Source organism: Diabrotica undecimpunctata, chromosome 3 (assembly GCF_040954645.1).
Source record: "Diabrotica undecimpunctata isolate CICGRU chromosome 3, icDiaUnde3, whole genome shotgun sequence".
In the NCBI taxonomy this organism is placed as follows: Eukaryota; Metazoa; Arthropoda; class Insecta; order Coleoptera; family Chrysomelidae; genus Diabrotica; species Diabrotica undecimpunctata.
Window position 1 is genome coordinate 149,328,159 of NC_092805.1, and position 23,592 is coordinate 149,351,750.

At 33.9% G+C, this 23,592-nt stretch overlaps 1 protein-coding gene across 1 annotated transcript in view; it reads left to right on the plus strand.

Annotated features, from left to right (window-relative positions):
- ChLD3 (Chitin and LDLR binding deacetylase 3) overlaps window positions 1-23,592 on the plus strand; it is a 63,726-nt gene that overhangs the window by 22,042 nt on the left and 18,092 nt on the right. The window contains exons 4-6 of the mRNA XM_072524915.1: window positions 2,843-3,086; window positions 6,023-6,300; window positions 10,490-10,734. Of these exons, the coding sequence (XP_072381016.1) occupies window positions 2,843-3,086; window positions 6,023-6,300; window positions 10,490-10,734 (767 nt within the window). The remainder of the gene's footprint in view (window positions 1-2,842; window positions 3,087-6,022; window positions 6,301-10,489; window positions 10,735-23,592) is intronic.

Consider the following 23,592-nt stretch of genomic DNA (forward strand, 5'->3'; position numbering starts at 1 on the left):
TGTTAACGTCAATTTCCACAAGTAAATTCTTCCTCGTTTAAGTGATTCGACGCTTGTTTTGCCTGCTTTTTTCTCTTCCAGCATTTTTTTGTATGGAGAACCAGTTATAATTTCGCTTTTTTCAGCTTTACGACTCCGGGCAGTTGCTCTTCTTTTAGAAGCATCAGGAACCGGTGAGAGTTCTGTAAGTGCAGCTTTAAAATTGTCTGTGGATAGGTCAATTGTAGCTTCTTCTTGAGATTCTAATTGCCGCAAAAAAGCAATTTGTGATTCTCCATTAGCAAGAGTAGTTTGGTTGTCGGAATGCACAGAATTTGTAATATGGGCTACGAGATCAGGAGCAGGAGTAGTAGATGTTGGTTCTAGCAGTTGGGAAGATGAAGGCAACGGTTCTGATGTTGAAGGTGTTGCTTCTAGCAGTTGGGAAGATGAAGGCAATGATTCTGACGTTTATTGTTGTTCTGTAATGTTGGTTATGTTAGAACAAATAAAGTCCAAATCATTAAAGACATTTTTATCAAAGCGGTGTATGCCTGCGCAACGAAAGCCACTAACTGCGATTTTCATTCGAGAAACTCGATTAAAAGCTGAAGCAACTAAGCCAGCAATCTCGTATTCACTGATTCTAATACCGAGATTTAATCTCATCCACAAGTCACATGCATTATTATAAGCAGATTTAAATGGCTTCATGAACGTACGATCTAGTGGCTGTAGCTTATGGGTCGTATGTGGTGCGGTGCTAAGCATATGGATGTTATTTTTCCGGGCAAAGTCAATAACATCTAAGTCCTTATGACTCGCATGTCCATCTAAAATCAGGAGAACTGGATTCTCGGCTGTAGGATTAGAATACTGCACAAAATGATACATCCATTTTAAAAATAATTCGGCATTCATCCAGCCGTTTGGCTGAGCTTCGCCTACGCTCTCATTTGGGGCGTTAACCATTTTAGTCTTTCATTCATTCGGACTCGTGGAAATATAAAATATGGTGGAACAAATTGACCTCCAGCGCTCATTGCAAAAAGCACCGTCACGTTCTGCTGAAGTCAGTTTTCCTACTTGTTTTTGGTTTTTAGTAGCTAAAACTTTGGCATGTTTTTGGACAATGCTGACACTAGTCTCGTCGCAATTTCATATTTTATAGGGAGTGAATTTAAACCTCTGTATCAAAGTCTCTAAACCATCAAAGAAACGCTCAACCTGAGGTCTGTTAAATCCTACTGCTCCCATTAAGCTCGTTGATTCAGCACTCCGCAATGATAAATCACTATGTCTTTTCATAAAAGACTAATAATAGTTTTTCCCTGCCATTTCTTTTTCTTTATTAAACTGGTAACTTCAACTTCTCTGCCAGTTGAAAAGCAAGACGTAAAAATTCTTGCCTGTTTAAAGGCATTAGTCTATTGGCCAAGTCTTTAACATGTGTCGCCAATGTTTCTTCATGTTCAGGTGAAAAAGTATTGTGAAAACGACCCATAACTGGCTCAATGGATATCTCTTTATTATTTTTAATAGCACTTACTCTGTCATTCAATGTAGTTCGTGGTATCTAATAGCGTTCGGCAGCTTGGGGTGCACTCATCTCATTATTCAGTACCTTTTCCACAGCTTTTCGCATGTTCGCAGGATCCCAGCTGCCCTTTTTTTGCCTCACATGAACATTATTTTTATCACTTGGCATTTTTGCGTACCTGTAAGTAAAAGAAATCTTTTAAAAACGAACTTTATTATTGGCCGGTACTGCAGGACAATGCAGTGGCCGGTACTGGAGGAAACGAAAAAAAAACTAAGTTTGTTTACAGGTAAAAACAAACGCACAAATATTGATTTAAAGTATACCTTTTTATAGTTATATAAGTACACTATACATACCAGGAGTTATTTGTTTTAAACTGGATCTTTAAATGTTGAAAATCACCAACAGAATTTTAAATATGCAGTGTACGTCTATGATGCCCAACACAAATCTTTGCACTGACAAGAATCCTGTCGCGACAAGTTGACACCGCGCTGGGCTTGTACTTATAGGAGTGTCTAACACTAATACCGATAATCATCACCGTACCATCTATATCTATTATAGGTTTGTAGAACTTTCAACTGGCCGGTACTGTATGCTGGCCAGTACTGTGGGACTCTCCCCTATATTGCAATGTGCATACCGCTCACCGCTACGACGAATAATTATTAAACGTCGATCGGAGCTAATATTAAAAGTAGAGTAGATATTAACAGGCGATATTAGTTTATGTTATGTTTTTTTTCTACTTTTTAAGTTTTGTTAACGGTTGATATTTTTAATTGTCAATTTAGTATTGATTCAGTTAAAAAACATGTTAAAAATAAAACCGTCTATTTTCTTTGTTTTTAGAGATATCGGAGAAATTTAAAAAATAAAATATTCACAAAGCATGAGACTACAACAAGATCTTAATGTAAACCCTCTCTTATACCTTGTGCTCCTTACAGGGTGTCTCAAACTTAACATAAGAAAAACACTGTCTTTCTTTTACCCGGTATAAGCCCAAAAGAGAAGTTTGGGTAAACCTTTGCCTAACAGTGTAAATACCAAAGAAGAAATCTGACATATTAAAAAAAGTAGCAAAATCCGTTAATCCGTTCACGAGAAAATCAACTATCGAAATAAGCATAATTTTTGGTGGTGTAAAACTGTTGCGGTTAAATCTATAAATTGTTATAATAATATGTCATCACTAGTTTTACCTTTAAAAATAAGTTTTTAAATAGTGCTTTCGAAATCTTAAGTTATTTATTAAAAATAAGACTATATCACATTTAGAAATAAGGGCAGAAATAATACCAGTATTATTCCTAGGTACCAAAATCCCAGGAAATCTTCAGCCCTCTGTTATTCCCCAAATGATTGTGCTGACTTTCGACGACGCTGTAAACGATGATAATTGGGACCTATACAGTAGAGTCCTCTTCTCAAAGTTTTACCAGAATCCCAACAAATGTCCTATTAAAGCAACATTCTTTATAAGTCATCAGTACAACAACTATCAATACACGCAGAAATTGTGGAATGAGGGACACGAAATAGCAATACATTCCATCACGTAAATATTGTTTACTTTTATTTATGATAAGATAATATAATTATCATGCTATAGAAATTATGTAGGTGCTAGTATTAATGTTTTAAACTTATAAAGAAGTGGCGTACTGATTTTTTTAGTATATAAGATGTTTTATTTTGAAATGGATGCAGGTTAAACGCAAAGAGAGGTAAAAATAATTATTTTTGACTCCCTTAATATCCGAGCTAGAGATTTTACCTATTTTTTCCATTTATTTATTGGTTTATTACTTTCGAACTACTTTTTGTATTATGATCGATTAACGTATTAAAGAAAAAATTCAAGATCAGAGAAGTCTCTATAGTAGATTCTGCAGAAATAGTTTCCTTATTTCTTATTTCTTTCTACTGCTTACATCTGTAGCGTAAAATTGTTATATAAAGTATCTTCATACGTGCTAATTAATAGTTTGAAGTTCCATGACGGTTGAAGGCCAGATCTAAGGTCCTTTTTCCTATCCACCTATTACTAAAGCTTATATTTTAACAGTCTAACAATTCTTCTATAGTGTGATGAAACTCCATAATGTTGAAATTAATCATCAGCCAACATAATTGGCGGAATATTTTTAAGGAAATCCAAATAAATCTTGCCTTTAAACCTGTGCTGTAAAATATTTTGTTATCTGGTATTTGTCTTTCAGGAAGCCAGTCCTATTTGGTGGTCTTTTTCAAGTGAAAGAGCGAAGCACTATACTGTAATTATATAGTGAAAGCACTATACTGAAATCAAATCTTAACTGTCTTTTCTGTATTTTTATTTACTCACATTTTGATTATAAGAAATCAGTTCGCGCAAGGTTCTTGTCTAGATAAATGATTGATATGTTGAATGAAATGAATGAATGAATATTGAAATGATAGCAACGTTTTAGAGGATTAGTTTCGGTCCAAGCTTATAAATGATACCAATGTTTAGATAGACGTTATAACTTCGTTTTTTTAATATCATTTATACTAGCGGACACCTACCTAATGAATAATTAGTACAATTCATTGTTCATACCTCTACCTAAGAAGACAACAGCAAAAACCTGTGCTGATTATAGAACCATTAGTTTGTTAAACCATTTTTTATAACCAAAATTTTCTAAAGGCGAAATATGGCGGTATCTATAATAAATGCGAGGAATCTAGGATAGAACCTAAGTGACATATAGTTTGGTTTTCGTAAGGGGTTTGGAACGAGAGGGGCATTGTTTGAGACAAACGTATTTGCTCAAAGATGTCGTGATATAGCTGTAGACATGTACATCTACTGTTGTTTTATTGACTTTCAAAAATCATTTGATCGTGTTAAGCACTTTATATTGTTTAAAGTTCTAAAAGACATTGGCTTGGATGGCAGAGACGTTCGCATAATTGCAAATTTGTATTGGAATCAAACGTTAGTTTTAGTAGACTCTGTGGAATCTCAGGCTTTTAATATTAAAACAGGAGTATGCAGGGATGCCTCTTTTGTTGTCTCTGCTTTTCAACATTTACTCCAAAAGAATTTTCAGAAATGCATTTTCTGAAAAACAAAAAGGAATAATTGTAAACATTGAAGTCATCAATAATTTGCGATATGAGTACGACACAGTACTCCTAGCATCTTCTCAAAAGATCTGAAAATATTACTTGAGAGTGTTATTGAAAAGTAAGCAAGCAGGATCTGGATCTGAACATATGGAAAACCAAAATACTTTACTTGAAAATCAGTTAAATTGTAACGCAAAGGGTCACGGTGAAATTAGATCCAGAATTGAGCAGGCCAGAGCCGCTTTTAGAAGGATGTCCAAAGTATTATGGAACAGAGACCTAAAATTGTCATTGTGAATCCGCCTACTTTGCAGCTACGTGTTCTCGATCTTACTGTATGGTGTCGAGTCTTGGAGTCTGTATAAAAATGATCGCCTTGAGGCTTTAGAAATGTGGTTATAGTCGAAGACCCTTCTTGGGTGGAGAAGATCCGAAACTCGACAATACTAGCACGTCTCAGCAAGACTACTGAGATTAGAAAAAGCATCAAGAAGAGAACGCTGGAGTACTTCGGACATCAGAGTCCAGGACGAAGAAAGACTTCATGGTTGAAGAACTTGCGAGATTGGTATGATATTAATACAATCATACTATTTAGGGTGGCAGTGAATAAAATTATCATGATGGTTATCATCAATAATATGATGATAACCAACATTCTGAAAGGATATGCTACGTGAAGAAGAGAAGAATTTCATTTATCATCTGGTGTGCTTTTTAAATTGTAGAAATTTGGACAAGGCACAGATTTGGACAATTATCTGAATTTTAGTTTCGAAAACTAAGGAATCTTCGGATTTGGACCATTCGTTAAAAGAGAGAAATTTAAAATAAACAAACTTTAGGTTTGCAATGATGTGTACAGTAAGGTTATCAACCCTTACATTGTAATGTCATATAGAATATAATAATCATATGTGTTGTCAAAAGTGAGTCATGGCACGAGCAGTTATGTTTGGATTACATACACTTATTTTATATACACAGCCTTGCCATAAGATGTCTTGGCCGTGCCTTATATCACGTAGATTCAAATTCCGATAGGGTAAACCTGAGAGAATATATATAACGTTAAAGAGATTTATTATTGGATTATTATTGTATATTTGTTGTTCGAGATGTGTACATAACGTAACTTCTCATAGACCCGAAACAATGTACGTGTATAAATTTAATTAAAGTATAGTGGAAAGTTAGTGATTTTCTTGAATTCGAGAGTTGGCCCTTTTTATTCCTTAAGGACCAACGTGAGAGATGTATATCGCTTAACAAAGTGTTGCTCAATAATGGGTATTAGTATATGTCGTTTACAGAAGAAAATAAAAATTTAAAAGTCCTTTATTATACATTAACATGTCCAATTATTCTTCACTCCCTTAATTTTATCTTATTTAGTCATAGAGGACCTGAAGATTGGTGGACGTATAATGCGACAATCGAAGATTGGTTTGATGAAATGGTGGGTCAGGCAAACATCTTAAATAGATTTTCAAAAGTCAGAATGGAAGATATAAAAGGAATGAGGGTACCTTTCCTACGAATTGGATGGAATAGACAATTTTTAATGATGAAAGAATTTGGATTCGTATATGATAGCTCAATGGTAGTGCCATTTTCCAATCCACCACTCTGGCCATATACGATGGACTACAAAATACCTCACAGATGTGTAGGTAAGTACTCACAAATTGCTAATTAGACAAAATTTAAAAAATCTTATTGAAACAATTCCTTTATCTACGAGTATTATCCTATAAAATCTATAAAAATATATAAAATCCTGTAAAATCTAACAATATTTAAAGGGATTTTACCCACATATCTGTAAATCCAGATAGGACTGATGATGGAATAGTTATTCCGAAAATGTTGTGTGATGTAGCCCGATAGGGTTTTTATATTAATATACCTTTTATAAAGGAATTTTTTAATTATAAATTTGTGATGGTATACAGCCAACTACAAGAAGTTAGTTTTCTTGTAGACTTAATATGAAGACTTAATATTAACTTGCTTATCGTGTCATAAATTCTATAGCCTTTTTTATTAAATGCGGTTTTAGCTTTTGTAAAACTCTACTCTATTTATGGTTCTAAAATTATTTTCTTATGGCATTTCTAAATTATTTACTGTATTTAATGACAACTTACCACAATGGTAATTAAAAATATGTTATTTCTTACGTTTCGAAGATTTTATGTTATTGGAATGTGCGGCGGTTCCGTATAATTCTAGTCCATAAGTCCAAATAGTCAAAATCCGTCCAAACGGATATAATGTTAATACAAAAACCAGGGAGCATGAAATCAACGTTAACACCAATAATGGAGAAGAAGAATATAGTAATAAGGAAATACATCTTAACAAGACAAATCATATAGGAATAGCGACATGGAATGTGACATCTCTGACCGGCAAGGAAATAGAAGCTACGGAAGAAATGGAAAAAATGAAGGTACAAATAATGGGAATAAGCGAGACAAAAAAGATAGGGAAAGGACACATCAATATCAATGAGAAATATAGTCTATATTATTCCAGAGTACCACAGGATCACAGAGCAAAAGAAGGAGTCGGTATAATAGTGAATAAAAGAATAGAATCAAGAATAACAAACTACGAAGCAGTAACATCTAGAATAATCACAGCCCAAATAAAACTAAAAGACAAGATAGGAATAATACAAATATACGGACCAACAGAAGGTAATGAAGAAGAGATGATGATAGAATTCTACAACGAACTCCAAAAAGCATTAGACACATTAAGAGAGACAAGAGAAAAAATAATAATCTTAGGCGATTGGAATTCAAGAGTAGGTAAGGACATTAACAGCGGATTAGGATGCATTTGACAATATGAGGAAGAAACATTAAACAGAAATGAAATTAAAATACTAGAATTCTGCCAAACCAATGACCTGATAATAGGAAACACATTCAGTGAACAAACCATTAACGACAAATATACATTTGTGGCTGAAGAGAGAAATGCGAAAAGCTTAATCGACTATATAGTCTATACGAGAAACCTAGAACAAAATATAAAGAACATCTTAACGGAAAAGGAACCGGAACTGTCTACACAACACAGGATGGTCACTGCAAAACTGGAGGATGAAAAAATGGAGGAAGTGGAAAGAAAAGAGTACAAGAAAGTAAATGTAAACAAACTAAAGATAGAAAGTGTGCGAGAATTTTACACGGAGGAAACTAACAAAAGACTGAGACAAATAGAGTGCCAAAAAGAAATATGGACAATGGAAGAAAGATGGAATACATACAGTGAAGTATTAAAGACAACAGCAACTGAAGTGTGTGGAATCAAAAAATATAATAAACAGTTGAAAAGGACAAGATGGTGGAATAAAGAAGTGAAGACAGAAATAAAAAAGGAAAAAATAGCATGGAAAAAATACATCGAAACGGGACTAGAAGAAGATAAAGAAAAATACTATAGGCAGAGACGATTGGTAGAAAAGACAGTCACACAAGCAAAAGCAAAAACATGGAAAGAATTTGGAGAAGAACTTCAGGAAGAATATATAAAAAATAATAGAAACTTTTGGACGACAATATGACACATAAGGCAAGGAAAACGAAAGGAAATAAACGCAGTAAGAGATACTTCAAACCAAATACAAATAAGCCCAGAACAAGTAGCTAGGGTATGGAAAGAATATTATGAGAAAAAATTTAATACTGAAGTGATAAAGGAAGACAATATAATCAATGAAGGCGAAGAAAACACAGAGCCAGAGCAAATAAGTAGAGAAGAAGTAATAGAAGGATTATCAAATATAAAATTATCCAAGGCAGGTGGAGATGATGAAATTGAACCGGAAATGGTAAAATATATGGGAGAAGAAGGAATAAACTGGCTATGGAAAATATATAAAGAGGCGTGGGAAAAGCAAACAATCCCTAAAGACTGGCAGAACAATATCATCGTGCCAATATACAAAAAAGGAGAACATGTAAACTGCGACAACTATAGAGCAATATGTCTGTCATCGGTATGCTTTAAAATATATACGAATATAATAGATAAGAGACTGAGACAAGAAGTAGAAATGGTATTTGGAGAAGAACAAACGGCATTTAGACCGGGAAGACAGACAAATGACAACATATATCATTAGAAACCTAATATAAAGAAGCATAGATACGGGGGAAAAACTAGTATTAGCATTCATAGACCTAAAAGCAGCATTTGACACGATAGAAAGATATATTATAGGGAAATTGCTTGAGGAAAATAAACGTACCCAATGCTTTGATAAAAATTATAGAAAGTACTTACAAAGAAGTAAAAGGAAGGGTACAAACAACAGGGGAAAGATCGGAAGCATTTAATTGGAAGAGAGGTATTAGACAAGGAGATAATCTCAGCCCTTTGCTATTCATAATAGTAATGAACGAATTGATAAGAAACACTAAAGTCAGAACCAATCAACTACAGACAATAATAGATTACCGCAGATTACAACCGGTAACAATAAATATGTCCTTAATGTATGCAGACGACATAGTACTAATAGCAGATTCCGAGAATAAAATGCAGAAACTAATGGATATATGGGTAGAACAAATAGAAGAACTTAAAATGGAGATAAACGAGGAAAAAAGTAAGATAATGATAATCAGCGGCAAAGGAGATAAGGAAGATAATCAAATAAAGATAAAATCTAAAAACTCAGAATTGGAAATAGTAACAACTTACGAATACCTGGGAAGTATAATAACTAATGACGGAAAAATAGACTGGGAAATAACAAATAGAGCAAAGAAATCAAACAAGTTATATTATGCGTTAGCCTCAATAATGGGAAAAAGAGAACTTGCACGAGAAACAAGAATAAAAATATATAACACAACAGTGATACCGACTGTGCTGTATGCAAGTGAAAACCGGACAATTCTGGAAAAACATAAGAGCGGGAAAAACGCAATGGAGATGAGACATCTAAGAAGGATAGTTGGAAAGACAAAATGGGATAGATTAAGCAACGAGACTATTAGGAGAATGGCCAACCAGGAACCGATAATGAACAATATATCAAAGAGACAAATGAACTAGTATGGGCATCTGATGAGGATGCAACCCAATAGAATAACAAGAAAAGTTTATGAAACAAAAAACATCGGAAAAAGAAAAAGAGGCAGACCAAGAACAAAATGGATACAGCAAGTAGTAGAGGCGGGAAAACTCAAAAAAAAAATCACTCGACGAATTGAAAATAATGGCAGAAAACAGAAAAGAATGGAAGAGGTGGGTAAATGGAAATTAAAATAGCTAGCCCAAATCCGACACCCTAATAGGGCAAAAGGAAGGGGAAAAGAAAGAAAGAAAGAAAGAAGTCCAAATAGGTTTCAGGATGGATTTCTAGATTAATATTTTATTTTCATTTGATAGTTTCGTTTCTCTGCCCAACAACAACAACCAAAACACAACTCTATCGTCTGAGTATATTACATAATTAAGGCATTTCTCATTAACAGTGTTACCTACATCATTCAACAGTAGGAGTAATAGAACATATTCCTGGCATACATCTCGTTGAATGTAGACTATTTATATGTGAGATCTTAGGGTATAGTCGATATTGTTACCGATCCTAATATTCTTATCAAATATATAAATTTCAAATATATTATTATTTAAATAGGCCTTTAAACCAATTGGTACCTAATAAAATAAGCGAGGCAGTTTGACAATAATTGTAAAATATGCATTTACTGACAGAACCTGAAACCATCAGTATACTAATGCTACCGTTTGTACACTAATCCATAAACATTTGATGTCCAATTATTAGTATTCATGTACTGATTTTGTTTGTTTTGAATTTCTTCATTTCAGGTTCTAAACAACTTTGTCCTTCGAGATCGTACCATAATATATGGGAGCTTCCTATGAACCAATTAGAAGCAGGAGAATTTACTTGTGCTATGGTAGACTCATGTCCATCAACTATGACTGGAAATGAAGTTTACGAACTGCTAATGCACAACTTTAAAAGGCATTATTTAAGCAATAGAGCTCCATATGGACTATACTTCCATTCCGCCTGGTTTAAAAATTCTAGTTATCTCTCAGCTTTTCAGGTATGCTATATTTTTTCGATAGTGGTATTAGCTATTATACAGGGTGTCCAGAAACTCTCCTGACAAACAACAACCGGAGATTCCTTAGAGGATTTTAAGAAAATTTAACATAACATTTAAATTAATAATTTTTTGCATTTTTTGGCTTTGAACTGTCAACAGAAGTATAACCTACATTTGTTATTGTCAAATTCTTATCAGTTCATGAAGTTTCTCTTTTAGTTTTTACTTTGTGGCATTTAAGCACAGTAATTTCAATTCAACAAAAATAGTTTTTACTAATGAGGAATACACTGATTGGCATTTAGTTTATTGCGAAATTAGGTGTAACGCTTGAGCAGTAACTTAGATACGTTGAAAAATTTCCCAATCGTGAGCATCCCACTTACTCAACATTTACGGCTATTCATCAATGATTAAAAAAACAGGTTCAGTGATCCCAAAAAATAATTCTACAAGGCGACATAATGATGTAACAACAGCACATGAAGATGATATTTTAGTGGAAGTTGAGGAAAATACAGAAATTAGCGTTCGAAGACTATCTGTCATTTGTTCCACAATTTCAAAATCTTCCGTAGAAAATATCTTATTGAAACAACGAAAATTGATATCCTTTTTATTTTACAAAGGTAATGCTACAAGGAGATTTTTCTACTCGTGAATAAGTCGCTAGAAGGTTACAAAACCAGAAAAATCAAAATATACATTTTGTTTTGCGACAAAGCTACATTCACAAAAAATGGTTTTTAATAATGGGCGAATAATACAAAACAGGGTAGGAATAGGGGATACTGCTTCTCACACCAAACTGTAAATAGCGCTTGGAAAACTGGTACTTTTCAAAATTTTAATTTTAGACTTATATTGACATTTTATCTTTAACTGGCGATATATCGGCTCACTTTAAATATTTCGATTTTTAATTTCAACACAATATACAACGAACATTTCCACAAAAAATGAAATATGTCGGAATTCTAAATTTTGATTATAAACCAAATGCCAATTTTTGAAAAGGCTTAACTAGTAGCAGTTAATTTTTGTAATCAAGAGTGAAAAAAACGCCAATATTGGCTTAGACAATTCAGCGGCAGAGAATGCTCTGAAGTCTACAACTTATGAGTCGATAGCAGCTTGGAACTACAAGCAATCCCTTAAGTACTTGGCAGGACGCAAAAAAGTAACTTTTCTATGGATGCCATTGCATAAAGGAATTGTTGGTAATGAGATTTTTGATAGTCCCGCTAAAGAAGGTGCAAATCCTTCTAAATAGGCAACCTTCCGCTTTTCTTCTCCTTTAAGTGCCCTCTCCTTTACAGAATATACCAGGAACCTGATACCTAATGAGACATAATATTAAGATAGGACGTCTGAGGTGGATAGGACATGTAATGCGGATAGAACAAAATAACCCAGCTAGAAAAAAGCTCCTTGATAGACCCATTGGTCAGAGAAGAAGTGGAAGAGCCAGAACAATATTCCTTGATAGCATCGATGAAGACATGAGAAATATGGGAATACGAGCTTGGCGGAGAAAGGCGGTGGATAGGGACGGATGATTTAAGTGCCTTTCCAGTGGTGGTTGGGGATAACTTCTGCAAATTCATCTCATTCCGTGCTTTTCTTATTAGGGTTTGGAGTTCTAATCCTGTCCAAACCTTGATGTAACGAAGCCAGGTCATTTGTCTTCTGCCAGGATCACGCTTTTCTTTTATTTTTTCTTTTATTGGTAAATAAAATTCGTTACATCTCTAGTGTCTGAATATATGTTCAAGATAAGATGTTATTCGTTTTTTAATAAGTTTTACTAGTTTACGATCTCTATTCATACGTCTTAAAACTTTTTTATTTCTAAAATGGACAGTCGCTGGAATTTTTTTAATGCGGCGGACTATCCACATCTCAAAGTTATCCAGGCATTCTAACGAGCTAATTATCAGCGTCCAGGTTCCATGCTATGTAGCAGGACCTTTATATATTGCATTTTATTATGCGATATCGTAGAGTTAGATCAAATTGGCGGTTGGTGAAAAATTGTTTAATTTTTAGAAAAGCGTTTCTAGCCTGTTTTATTCTACATTTTACTTCTTATTCCAAGCCTAGGGTCTCATGTATCCAACATCTTAGATATTTTTCTCGTGATTACCATTTTTTGTCTTCGTTTACCGCTCGCTACGGAAAAATACTCTTGGAACTTGAGAAGGCAGAACTCACAGAAATCAAAATGTTCTTGCTGGACATTGGTCGATCTAAAATTATCTTTGTAAAATAAGCAACGTAGCGAGAGACTGGGAGAACGTGCAGAGAAAACTATTCTGGTTATAAAACCGAACATATTGTCGGCAACTGCATTGCAGTTTTTTGCCAATACCATAATTATCCAAAACAAATCTCTTTAGAGCCTGAATACAGATCGCATCGTGGAAAGTTTACAAAATCTATCGATTACTTAGATATCTAAAATCTACAACTTACGTGATTTAGGAAGTGTAATCCAGATTATGAAGCAAAAAAAGACGCTACAATGATATAAGTAAACGGAAAAGGAAACGTGGAAGAAAGAGAAAGCAAGGGATGGAGCTTTTTTAATAAGGATCAGTCGATTTAACCCTAGAAAAAAAAACAGTTGGCATATGATAAGTTGCTGTTATAACTCTCCTGTATGTAGAAAATTGTGAAAAATAAACAATCAAACCGTAAAAAGCAGTAATTGACTGCTACTGTTATAATAAAGAAACAGTACGATTACACAAAATGTATCTGAAGTTAATCGAGGCGAGGTGACTCTCTACATACTCGTGAAGTTGAGTAATGTAGTGTGCCACTTAGTATTCGAACTTCAGGTCCTTCTGCCGGGTCTCGGGCGCGAAAAACCGACATAGAACGGAAGTAGAACGAGGCGAAGCGAAGTCTCGATCAACTTCGCGAGTAGTATAGTGGTCAAATACACTACTCAACAATTGAAGTGGATAATTTTAAAATTCCTAAAATTAACATATAAAACTATTTTTAAAATAATTGCCTGTACCATACTCTATATGCCATCTTTATTGCCAATATTTTTTGCATGTGGTTTTTTTCTTCCTATTCTTATCGGCCCTTATCACGTACAAAGAGAGACATGTTGTTTCAAACATGAATATTTCATTCGTATAAAAGTGCTTGTATTGGCTTTACCAGTTGTCAAGAAATCTATTTATCATAAAACAATATGCCGCAAAGAAGTTTAGAACAAGTGCAGCTCGAGCAATTAGTTCGTTGGATCCAACAAGGCATAACTCAACAAAGTGTGATAAGACGTGCATGGAATCGGTATGTAGCACCTGGATCTGCAACATACAGGCATGGAGGAGGAAGAGAACGATCTACAACTCGTCGGCAAGACCGTTTTGTAGTTCTGACGGCAAGAAGAAACCCAACATTCACGGCTTCCAGAATTAACAGTATCTTTAGGCGTGCTACTGGACGAGCGATTTTCAGCCAAACTGTCAGAAGACGGTTACATGCATCCAATTTAAGGGCTAGACGGCGCGCTATCCATCCACGACTAACTAGGGAGCAGTGTGCATGCAGATATCGCTGGGCGATGGAACACTTTCAGTTTAATTTCGAAAATTGGAGAAATTGTCTCTTTACTGACGGGTCCAGATTTCGTTTGTATACGAATTATGGCCAAATATTGCTGTGGAGGGAAAGAGGACAGCGTTCCAATAAAAATCTGAGAGTCCCAACAACTCTATTTGTAGGTGGATCCGTTTGCGTGTGGGGAGGCATATGTTTTGACTGTCGCACGGACTTAGTCGTCTTAATTAATGAAACAATGACTACTACACGATATCGAGACAGAGTCATAGTACCAATAGTTGTTCCATTTTTTGGTGCAATAGGCGAACAATTTGTTCTGATTGATGATAATGCTCGCCCTCACCGTGCGAGAATTGTCAACGAGTGTATAGACGCTCATGGCATTACAAGAATGGAGTGGTCACCATGTTCACCTGATATAAATTGCATTGAACATGTTTGGGCTGAAATTCCTAGGCAACAAAACAGGCTCGTTCAACCGCCCCATACCTTAGATCAGTTGGCCAATACATTAAGCGCGATTTGGGAACGTATACCGCAGCAGTTCATCAATAATTTAATAAGAGGTCTTTTAAATAGAGTTAGAGCACTAAGGCGACACAGAGGTGGACCCACACACTATTAATTTTTCTTTTCGGGATATTAGAAATTGAGCAGGAATAGAAATTTTAGGTTGTTAATTTTACAATTTTTGTTTATTTTCTATTTATTTTTTCTTAAAAAATTTTTTTCTTTCGGTTCATCTGTATGAAAATACGAAGTAAAAATAAATCTTTATTTATATCACTCCATTTTTCTATTTGACCTTATGAACAAAAAATAAAATACACATTTTCATAATATCCACTTCAATTGTTGAGAAGTGTATTTCAAGAACACAAATAGCCTTAAATGGTAGGAAAGTTGCTGGAGAATTTAAAATTCGTAAAATAGATGGTACAACAGAAACAAAACTAATTAAATCTGTAATCTATATAGGTTTCAATAAAATCGATTATATGCCAAAATTTCCTATTAAAACAATTTAAATCGTATTTTATTTGTGTGTTTGAATATAAATAATAAATGTTTGTTTCGAATCACTACTTGCATCTATTATTCTATTATGTGTCTTATATATTCCTATTGTAGTAGTTCTATTTCTAGCTTGTGTCTGATTATATCATGTATGGACATTTCACTAATGTTTAAGTAATGAAAGCTGACATATACTATTGACAAGCACTTCCTACTTAAAGTAAATGTTGCCGTAACTGTACTGGAGATCCGAATACGTTAGATAAATGTATTTTCTCGACTTAAATCACCTCTCACATATTAACCAACTGTTATGTAAAATATTATCTATAATATATAAACCCCTATAATTATAACATTAAATATTTTCTACTGTATAAATTTCTTTTGCCATCTGTTTTTTAATAAAAAATAAGAATAATACATAATAAAAATCTGCATATTCAATATTGATATTATTTAAGTATATGTTATAAAATTTGGGAAAGAAATTAGCAGTATTAATAATTAGCAAAATAACGAAATTTCATTTAAACTTAAATATTTATCAATAATATTATACCTTCTGAAAGGTATAATACCAATAAAAACAAATCTACATAACAAGCATTCTCATTTAACCCGTCATTGTTCGCGTATCAGAAAATGACGCGATTGTTCGCCTATGAGCGCTGCTCTCAGTCGCCATTTTTTTCTCAATTAATTGTATTTTATTAAGATATTCAATAATTAACTAAACTTAGTCGGTTGCTGGTTCTTTAAAAATTTTATTAGTGATAAATAACATGAATGTATGTACTTTTTATTAATGAAATAATACATATAGAAAAAATTGTATAAAATAAAAGAAATGTAAACACTTTATTCACTCTCGTAGCATTTATTGCGACATATTTGACATATTGTAATTATATGTTCACCACAAATAGGTTTTGAACAATCTGCACACCTTGAAGTGGTTTTTCTATTTTTACTTCGAGGACAGTAAAAACATTTGGCTCTATCTTTAGTTTCTGCACTTGCTACCGAAGTTTCTTCATCAGGAAGGCCTGCTTGGCGTCTTATTTGAAGTCGTAATAATATTGGCAATGTTGTTATTGATGCACGACTTATCAGGTGGGGTCTGATGAGATCTGTACTAATTTCTCTCAGATATTTACGGCGTTCTAATTTAGTATTAGTATTGCTATAATAAATTACCTGACTATTCCTGCAATATTCATCAATGAAAAAAAGACTGTAAGTGGCCATCGGCAACTTATTCGAGAAACGGAGTAATTACATTTCATCTGGTCCACAACATCCACTGCTCCCTTTGTCGTATTGTAGAAGGTTATAACCTGCGGCTTAAAGTTTTCACCCGTTTCTTTATCAATTGTGTCATCATCATGAGACGTAGATAACATCAGAACATTTTTGTTTTTCTTTGGAACGTATGGTAGTAAGACAGTCTTTACCATAACCAAAAATGCTGCTGTTCAGTTGTCTTCCTTTTGTAGCTACAAAAAGAGGAGGAATTGTGGTTTATTCTTTCTCAGGGTTCCTACTAGAGTTGTCCTGTAATTATGTAGCAAGTCAGTAGCCAGTGGAATGGACGTAAACCAATTGTCGCAAGTAATGTTGCGTCCAGTATGGGCAATTGGTTCTATCAAACATTTAACCACATTACTAGGATTATTATCTATCTCAAAGGGGCCTTCTGGCTGCTTTCCAGCATATATTTCCAACTTTGCTGTATAAAAAGTTCGCGAATCAACAAGTGCGAACATTTTTATCCCATATTTTGCCGGCTTACTGGGTATATATTAACGGAAAGCTACATTTTCCCCGAAAACCTTCAAGCATCTCGTCAACGCAGCAATACATTCCAACTGTATAGCAAGCCATGCACCTTTCTAAAAACTCGTCGAAAACTTTTCTAATGGGTGCAAGTTTGTCATGCTTTCGTCGTTCTGCTCTGGAGTGAATATCGTCAAAGCGTAGTGCACGAAGGAGGATATAAAATCGCTTCTTTGACATAACTGTCCGAAAACATTCAGGAGCTGTTCCATCTGTAGCCCAAAGATCGTCCAGATTTACATGAGAAGCTTTGAAAGTACCAGCTTAGTACAACAAGCCAAATAGTGCTCTAATTTCATCACTATTGGTACATACTGCATCCCTTTCACGAGAAAACTGGTTGCGCATTTTTACTAAATACGTATTGGTATGTTGCACAATTTCGTTGATCATTACGCCAGAGAAAAACAATTTCCAGCATTCAATTGGTGTTAACATATTTTCGCTATTTGTTTTACACCTGGTAGACGAGTAACTATGTTGTGCCTACGTGTGCGACTGGTTTTTCGCTGTGAATGAACAGCCCATTTTGTTATACCATCTTTTCCAAGATAAACTGGATTACCTTTACGACAAACAGAAGCCACATCATTGTCATCAGAATCTGCTGACAATTCGGAGTCTGTATTATGGCCTAAAAATTCACACTGGTCGATATCACTGTCTTCTTTATCTTGTAAACCAGGTTTATTTTCATTCTCCTCTGCTTTAATTTCATCTAACCACGCCAAAAGTTGTCTCTCTCTAGCTGAATCCATAATAAAAATCGCAAGTAATACAATTATATCTCCGCGGTAACGTTAAAACAGCACGACTCAAACACAACAAATTCTTTGCACGGTTGTTCGCGTACTGAGCACGCCGCTCAGCTTATGACCGGACAAGAAATAAATATTTAATGGTGGGGTATTTATGCTTGCCGGCAATGTTTTTACACGTATGACTACATACTACCATTAGAGATTACAATGAGTCTGAATGACGGTTGTTGCCTGAATATTTTTGTAGCCTTAAAATAATTCCAACTGAGCGCTGCGCTCACCACGCGAACAATGACGGGTTAAATAAAATTTGGTAAGAAATATGCAGAAGTTAGCACATGTCGCTCTGAGGAAACCTAAGAAGGTCGAAATACGTATGCTCTACGAGCAAGTTCCCAAGAGCGACAGTAGCGACTAGTGGCATAAATCAGCTAAGGTGTTGGCACTATTAATACTTTAGTCTTATATTAGCTGCAAATAAAGTGACTTAAACTTGTTCATTTAATACAATAATTATAATATAATAATATATATCAATAACTAATTTAATATGAATCTGAAGCTATGTTCTTGTGGCATCTTAAAGTAATTATTATTATTATTTTAATGGGAATAAGTCACGATTACAGTTTAAAATAAGTTTATTGACGTTTCAATTTCCAGTTCGGAAATCGTTTTTACAATACAAACATTAATAAATTAAACAAATTTTGTTTTTTTTTTAATTGGTGAAAAATTCTTCTAATAATTTAAATTTATCTGACTCATTCATATTGTCAATTCAGACATATATTCTACATTTTAAAGTAGACGACTTTAAAATGATATTGCCAATATTGCTAAGTTACGTTCCTGGGACGACTTTATTGTAAAATAGTTCATCCGATTACATGATATCAACTTTAACTTCATCCGTCAGAAAAAGTCATAATACGTGATTTGTCTTTAAAAAGACAACCGCATGCCATGATGACAGCTAAATCAGGATTCCATAGTAAATAATAATTAACTTGTAAAAATGAAGCCGCGGGGAGTAACACCAATCAATACTTTGAGAGTAAACCTTTTTGAAGTTATACTTCTATACGCGCGCTCCACGTTGGAAATTTGTATGGGAGTGAATCTGTGAAATCATTACATATGTAAGATAATGAGTAAGAGAGAGACAGAAGATATATTTTCTCTCTCTTCCTCTCTCGAATATAAAAATGTTCCTTTTGTATATATAATTTAATATTATATATATTATATAAAGATATATATACATATAATAATATATAATAAAATATTTATTAATATTATTATTTATGTGATATGTTTTGTATTATTTATTAAATGTTCATAATTATATTAGTCTTTTGTATTTCAAAATAATAATCTCAATAAATCACTGTATGATCCAGAACTGTCAATTTTGAAGTACGTTCGTGTCATGTCCTCGGTAGTATAGTAGTCAGTATCCCAGTATCCAGTAAAGTTATGTATATTATTGGCATTTTTAAACACTTATGAATATTGCATTTTAATTTGTATTGTATTATTATATTAATAACAAAATAAACAATGAATTTTACTGCAGAGTATGTGTAAAAATTTTTTTGCATTCAACTCCTTTCATACATATATGAAAATAAAAATATTCATTTTCATCAAAATATTGATTCAATCCTTCATTTACTATACTCCTATTACAGGTCAAAAGTTGTTTATTAATTGTTAGTAAGTTGTTATTAATTATGTTTCTCTTTCTGCTATGTCTTAGCTATAGCATTACATATGTAATGATTGTGCAGATTGACTCCCAAATAAATTTGTAACGGCGAATGCGTGTATAGAAGTGTAACTTCCACCGGCAGTCCCACTGGACTGCCACACCCGTTTTTTTATAATGAAAGTAACAATACTCACAATCATCTACTGCAGAAGGCACATCAATTTTTAATTCAGTACAGTCAATAATGATACGAGTATTGCTATATTTTGGTTTGAAACAATCTGGCATTGTTGCTCAGACACTTAATTTATCTGGCCAAAACACTAATGTTGCGGTTACTTCAGCTAGATTATCTTAAGATTAATAAAATATCCTGGATAATGTTGTTCGAAATAGCCTAATTTTTTTAATACTTATTTTATTTAATAAATAGTTAAAAGTATCAAAACATACACCAGCAAGATCTGTTGTCATTGTAACAGTCCCTTCGAAACGAATTTCATCATCATTAAATCGATTGTAGGGAAAATCAGATCCAACTGCTGTATCCACAAGAACTTTTGGTGGTGTACCACATTTTTAATGAAATTTTTGTTGCTATTTATTTTTAATTCACTTTGTGGTACATTAATTTTAATTCGAGTTTCTGCTTCATAAGAATTAGGTCCAAAAATAAATCTATTACACAGAATTGTTTTTACACTATCACAACGAACAAAAATATTAACTTGACATGCTTGGTCACTTTTACTGCCACCCGTACCAGCTACTGACTCATCTTGTATCATATCACACTAATTTTCTGCCATTTCTGACTCCAAATTCTTTAAATGCAGTTTATTGACAGAACTGATGGGCTTATTATCTATAATTAATGGTGATCTTTTTTGTAGAGAAAGCTTTTTGAAACAGTTATGTCTATTTAGAGATGCATTTTGAATCAATTTATGCTCCAACTTTGATGAAAATATTGTTGGTACATAATTAGAACTTTCTCCTTTTTTATCTCCAATAAAATGAGTACTAAATTGCATAACTGTATCTTTTATCAATACAAACCTTTCAAAGAAACATACATCATATTGAATTAAATAATTAATTTTTTCTGTCAACTTTTGAGTGGCGTAATCCGACCTTGAAGAAATATTTAGCATTTTTTCACAATTAAAAAAAAAATTGTAAACAAACTTTAACCAATATGATGATCACTGAAATTTACACTTTAAAGTGAACTTTAATTTAATGTTCACTTGAAACTTATTACGAAATCAGACGTAAGAATGCAGAATTTGGGTTGTGTTACTTACTTCTATTTTATTGTAATATAAATTCACTTTTCTCTTTGCATTAATTTGTGCTTAGAAGTTGGAAATCGATAGAACTTGAATTTAATATTTTTTGTTTTATTTTTACAATTTATAACGCAGCATTTGCGAAATCCCATTTTCTTTAATAACTACTTATGAAATATGCTAACAAAGTTGCAAGATTTCATAGCTACACGAGCACGATCGTTTCTCGTATCCTCTCCAAGTACTTGCACACAGTGAAGAAGTGGATGGCACTGGCTCTGCATTGAAATTAAGTCTCAATCTTTCTGCTTTAAAGTAAACAAGTTTTATCTGAATTTATGAATCTGAATTCTGTTTTCTTCGAATCATAATAGATGGCGCTGTAATCGCAGAAAAACTAATACAGATCAGAAGTCTGCAAACTAATTTTTAAGATACCGGAAACAGTTTTTTACAAATTTTTTCACGAATCTGCTATAAAACTAAAGGTTTTTATTTAAGATTTCAAATTTTGAAGATTTTAAGATAGATTTTTGAAAAATAATAAACTAACGTTTTTGGTTTATTTATTTAGCAGTGTATTTTTCGATATATTAGACCGTTTCCATAATTTTAACAGACTGGTACACTAACAGCCGCATCTATACGAAGTAATAAGAAGTCGGGAGACCTCTCTTTGATGGCAAATTAGGTGAACCGCAAATTCAAAGCCTCTTAGTAGAGGCTATTGAACGACGCTAGCAATAACCTTTTTTAATGCTGCTACTAGCGTACCAGGCTGTTATTTTAATTATACCGGCTAAATACTAGACTGCATTTAATTTCAGTTTGAACTTTCATAAGTGTTCCTAATGAGGATTTAAATAAGTCGAAACACAATGTGTACAACAATGGTGGAGTTCGAATTGAAATTAGATGCAACCTTTTACCTTGATTTTACCGTCTTTTCTTTATATAAACAGCAAAAAAGATAGTGTTTTTCTTAAGTGAACCGTAGATGCATGTCGGAATAAAAGGTTATGCCTAGCGTCGTTCAACAGTAATTCAAGATGTAAGCATAAGTAACTAGAATCGTTAAATCAATAATGTAATCCAGTAACTTACCCAGTGTTAAAAGTAGTGAATAAATATGTAGAAACCCGAGGTCAACATTATTTCACAAAAGTTCACAGTAATCATAGGTGTTCTCAGCGGACAATGCGCACTCAAATAGCATATCTGTACGCTGTATGTAAAACGGAAATTCATAATCATCATTGGTGCTACAGCCCTATAAAAGAGCCTCGACCTTCCCAAGTCTATTACGCCAGTCAGTTCTATCCATTGCCAACTGTTGCCAGTTTGCTGCGCCTATTTGTCTACCATCCTCATCTACACCGTCCCTCCATCTGAGTTTTGGTCTACCCCTATTTCTACTTCCCACAGGTTGTGACATAAGGATTCTTCTAGGAGGGTTGTTCTGCTGTGATCTTGCCAGATGTCCTGCCCATCTTAGTCTTCCTATTTTTATAAAGGATACTACGTCTTTACCACCAAATATATGTTTATATCTGTGATATATCTCGTAGTTGTACCTCCTTCTCCAAACACCATTTTCACAGATGCCACCAAATATTCTTCTCAGGATCCTTCGTTCAAATATAAGCAGGAGATTTTCATCTGCCTTGGAAATGGTCCATGTCTCCGACCCATATGTCAACACTGGTTGTATAAGGGTTTTGTATATGGTTATTTTTGTTTTTTGGCTTAAGTTTCTGCTTCTCATATGTCTACTCAGTCCAAAATAGCATTTGTTTGCTAGGATTATTCTTCGCTTGATTTCTTCCGTCATGACGTTCTCCTTGGTGATCAAGGAGCCTAAGTATGTGAATTTGTCCACCACTTCAAAGGTAGAATTATCAACCGTGAATTGGTGGCCGATGTTTCTGGCTCTATTGTTGGGTGTTGATGCCATTATCTTAGTTTTATTTTCATTTACTTGCAGGCCCATATTTTTTGCGGCGTTTGACAAGGTGGTATACATTTCTTCTAGCTTGCGTGTTGTGCGTGCAACTAGATCAACATCATCTGCATATGCCAAAATTTGGGATGATTAATTAAAAATGTTTCCTCTGCTGTCTATTTGGGCATCCCTGACCGCCTTTTCCAAAGCTATGTTGAAAAGGAGACACGCCAGCGCATCTCCCTGTCGCAGCCCAACATGCGTTTCAAATGCCTGTGATTGTTCGCCCTGTATTTGGACTTTGCAAACAACTTTACGCATTGTAGCCCTAACCAATCTTATCAGTTTATCGGGGATGTGGAATTCATCCATGGCTTCATACAATTTATTTCTCAGGACACTATCATAGGCCGATTTAAAATCTACGAAAAGATGGTATGTGTCGATATTAAATTCATTGGTTTTTTCCAGTATTTGCCTTAGCACAAAGATCTTGTCTGTTGTTGATCGACCAGGCCTAAAACCACTTTGATATTCGCCAAGAAGCTCCTCTGAATATTCACTCAGGCGACCATATAAAATACTCGAAAATATTTTGTATGCTGTATTAAGGAGGGTTATTCCCCTATAGTTTCTAAACGGAAATTAGGGATATTTAAAAGACTTGAATAAATTACTTGAATTTAAAAGGACCAAAATATTAAT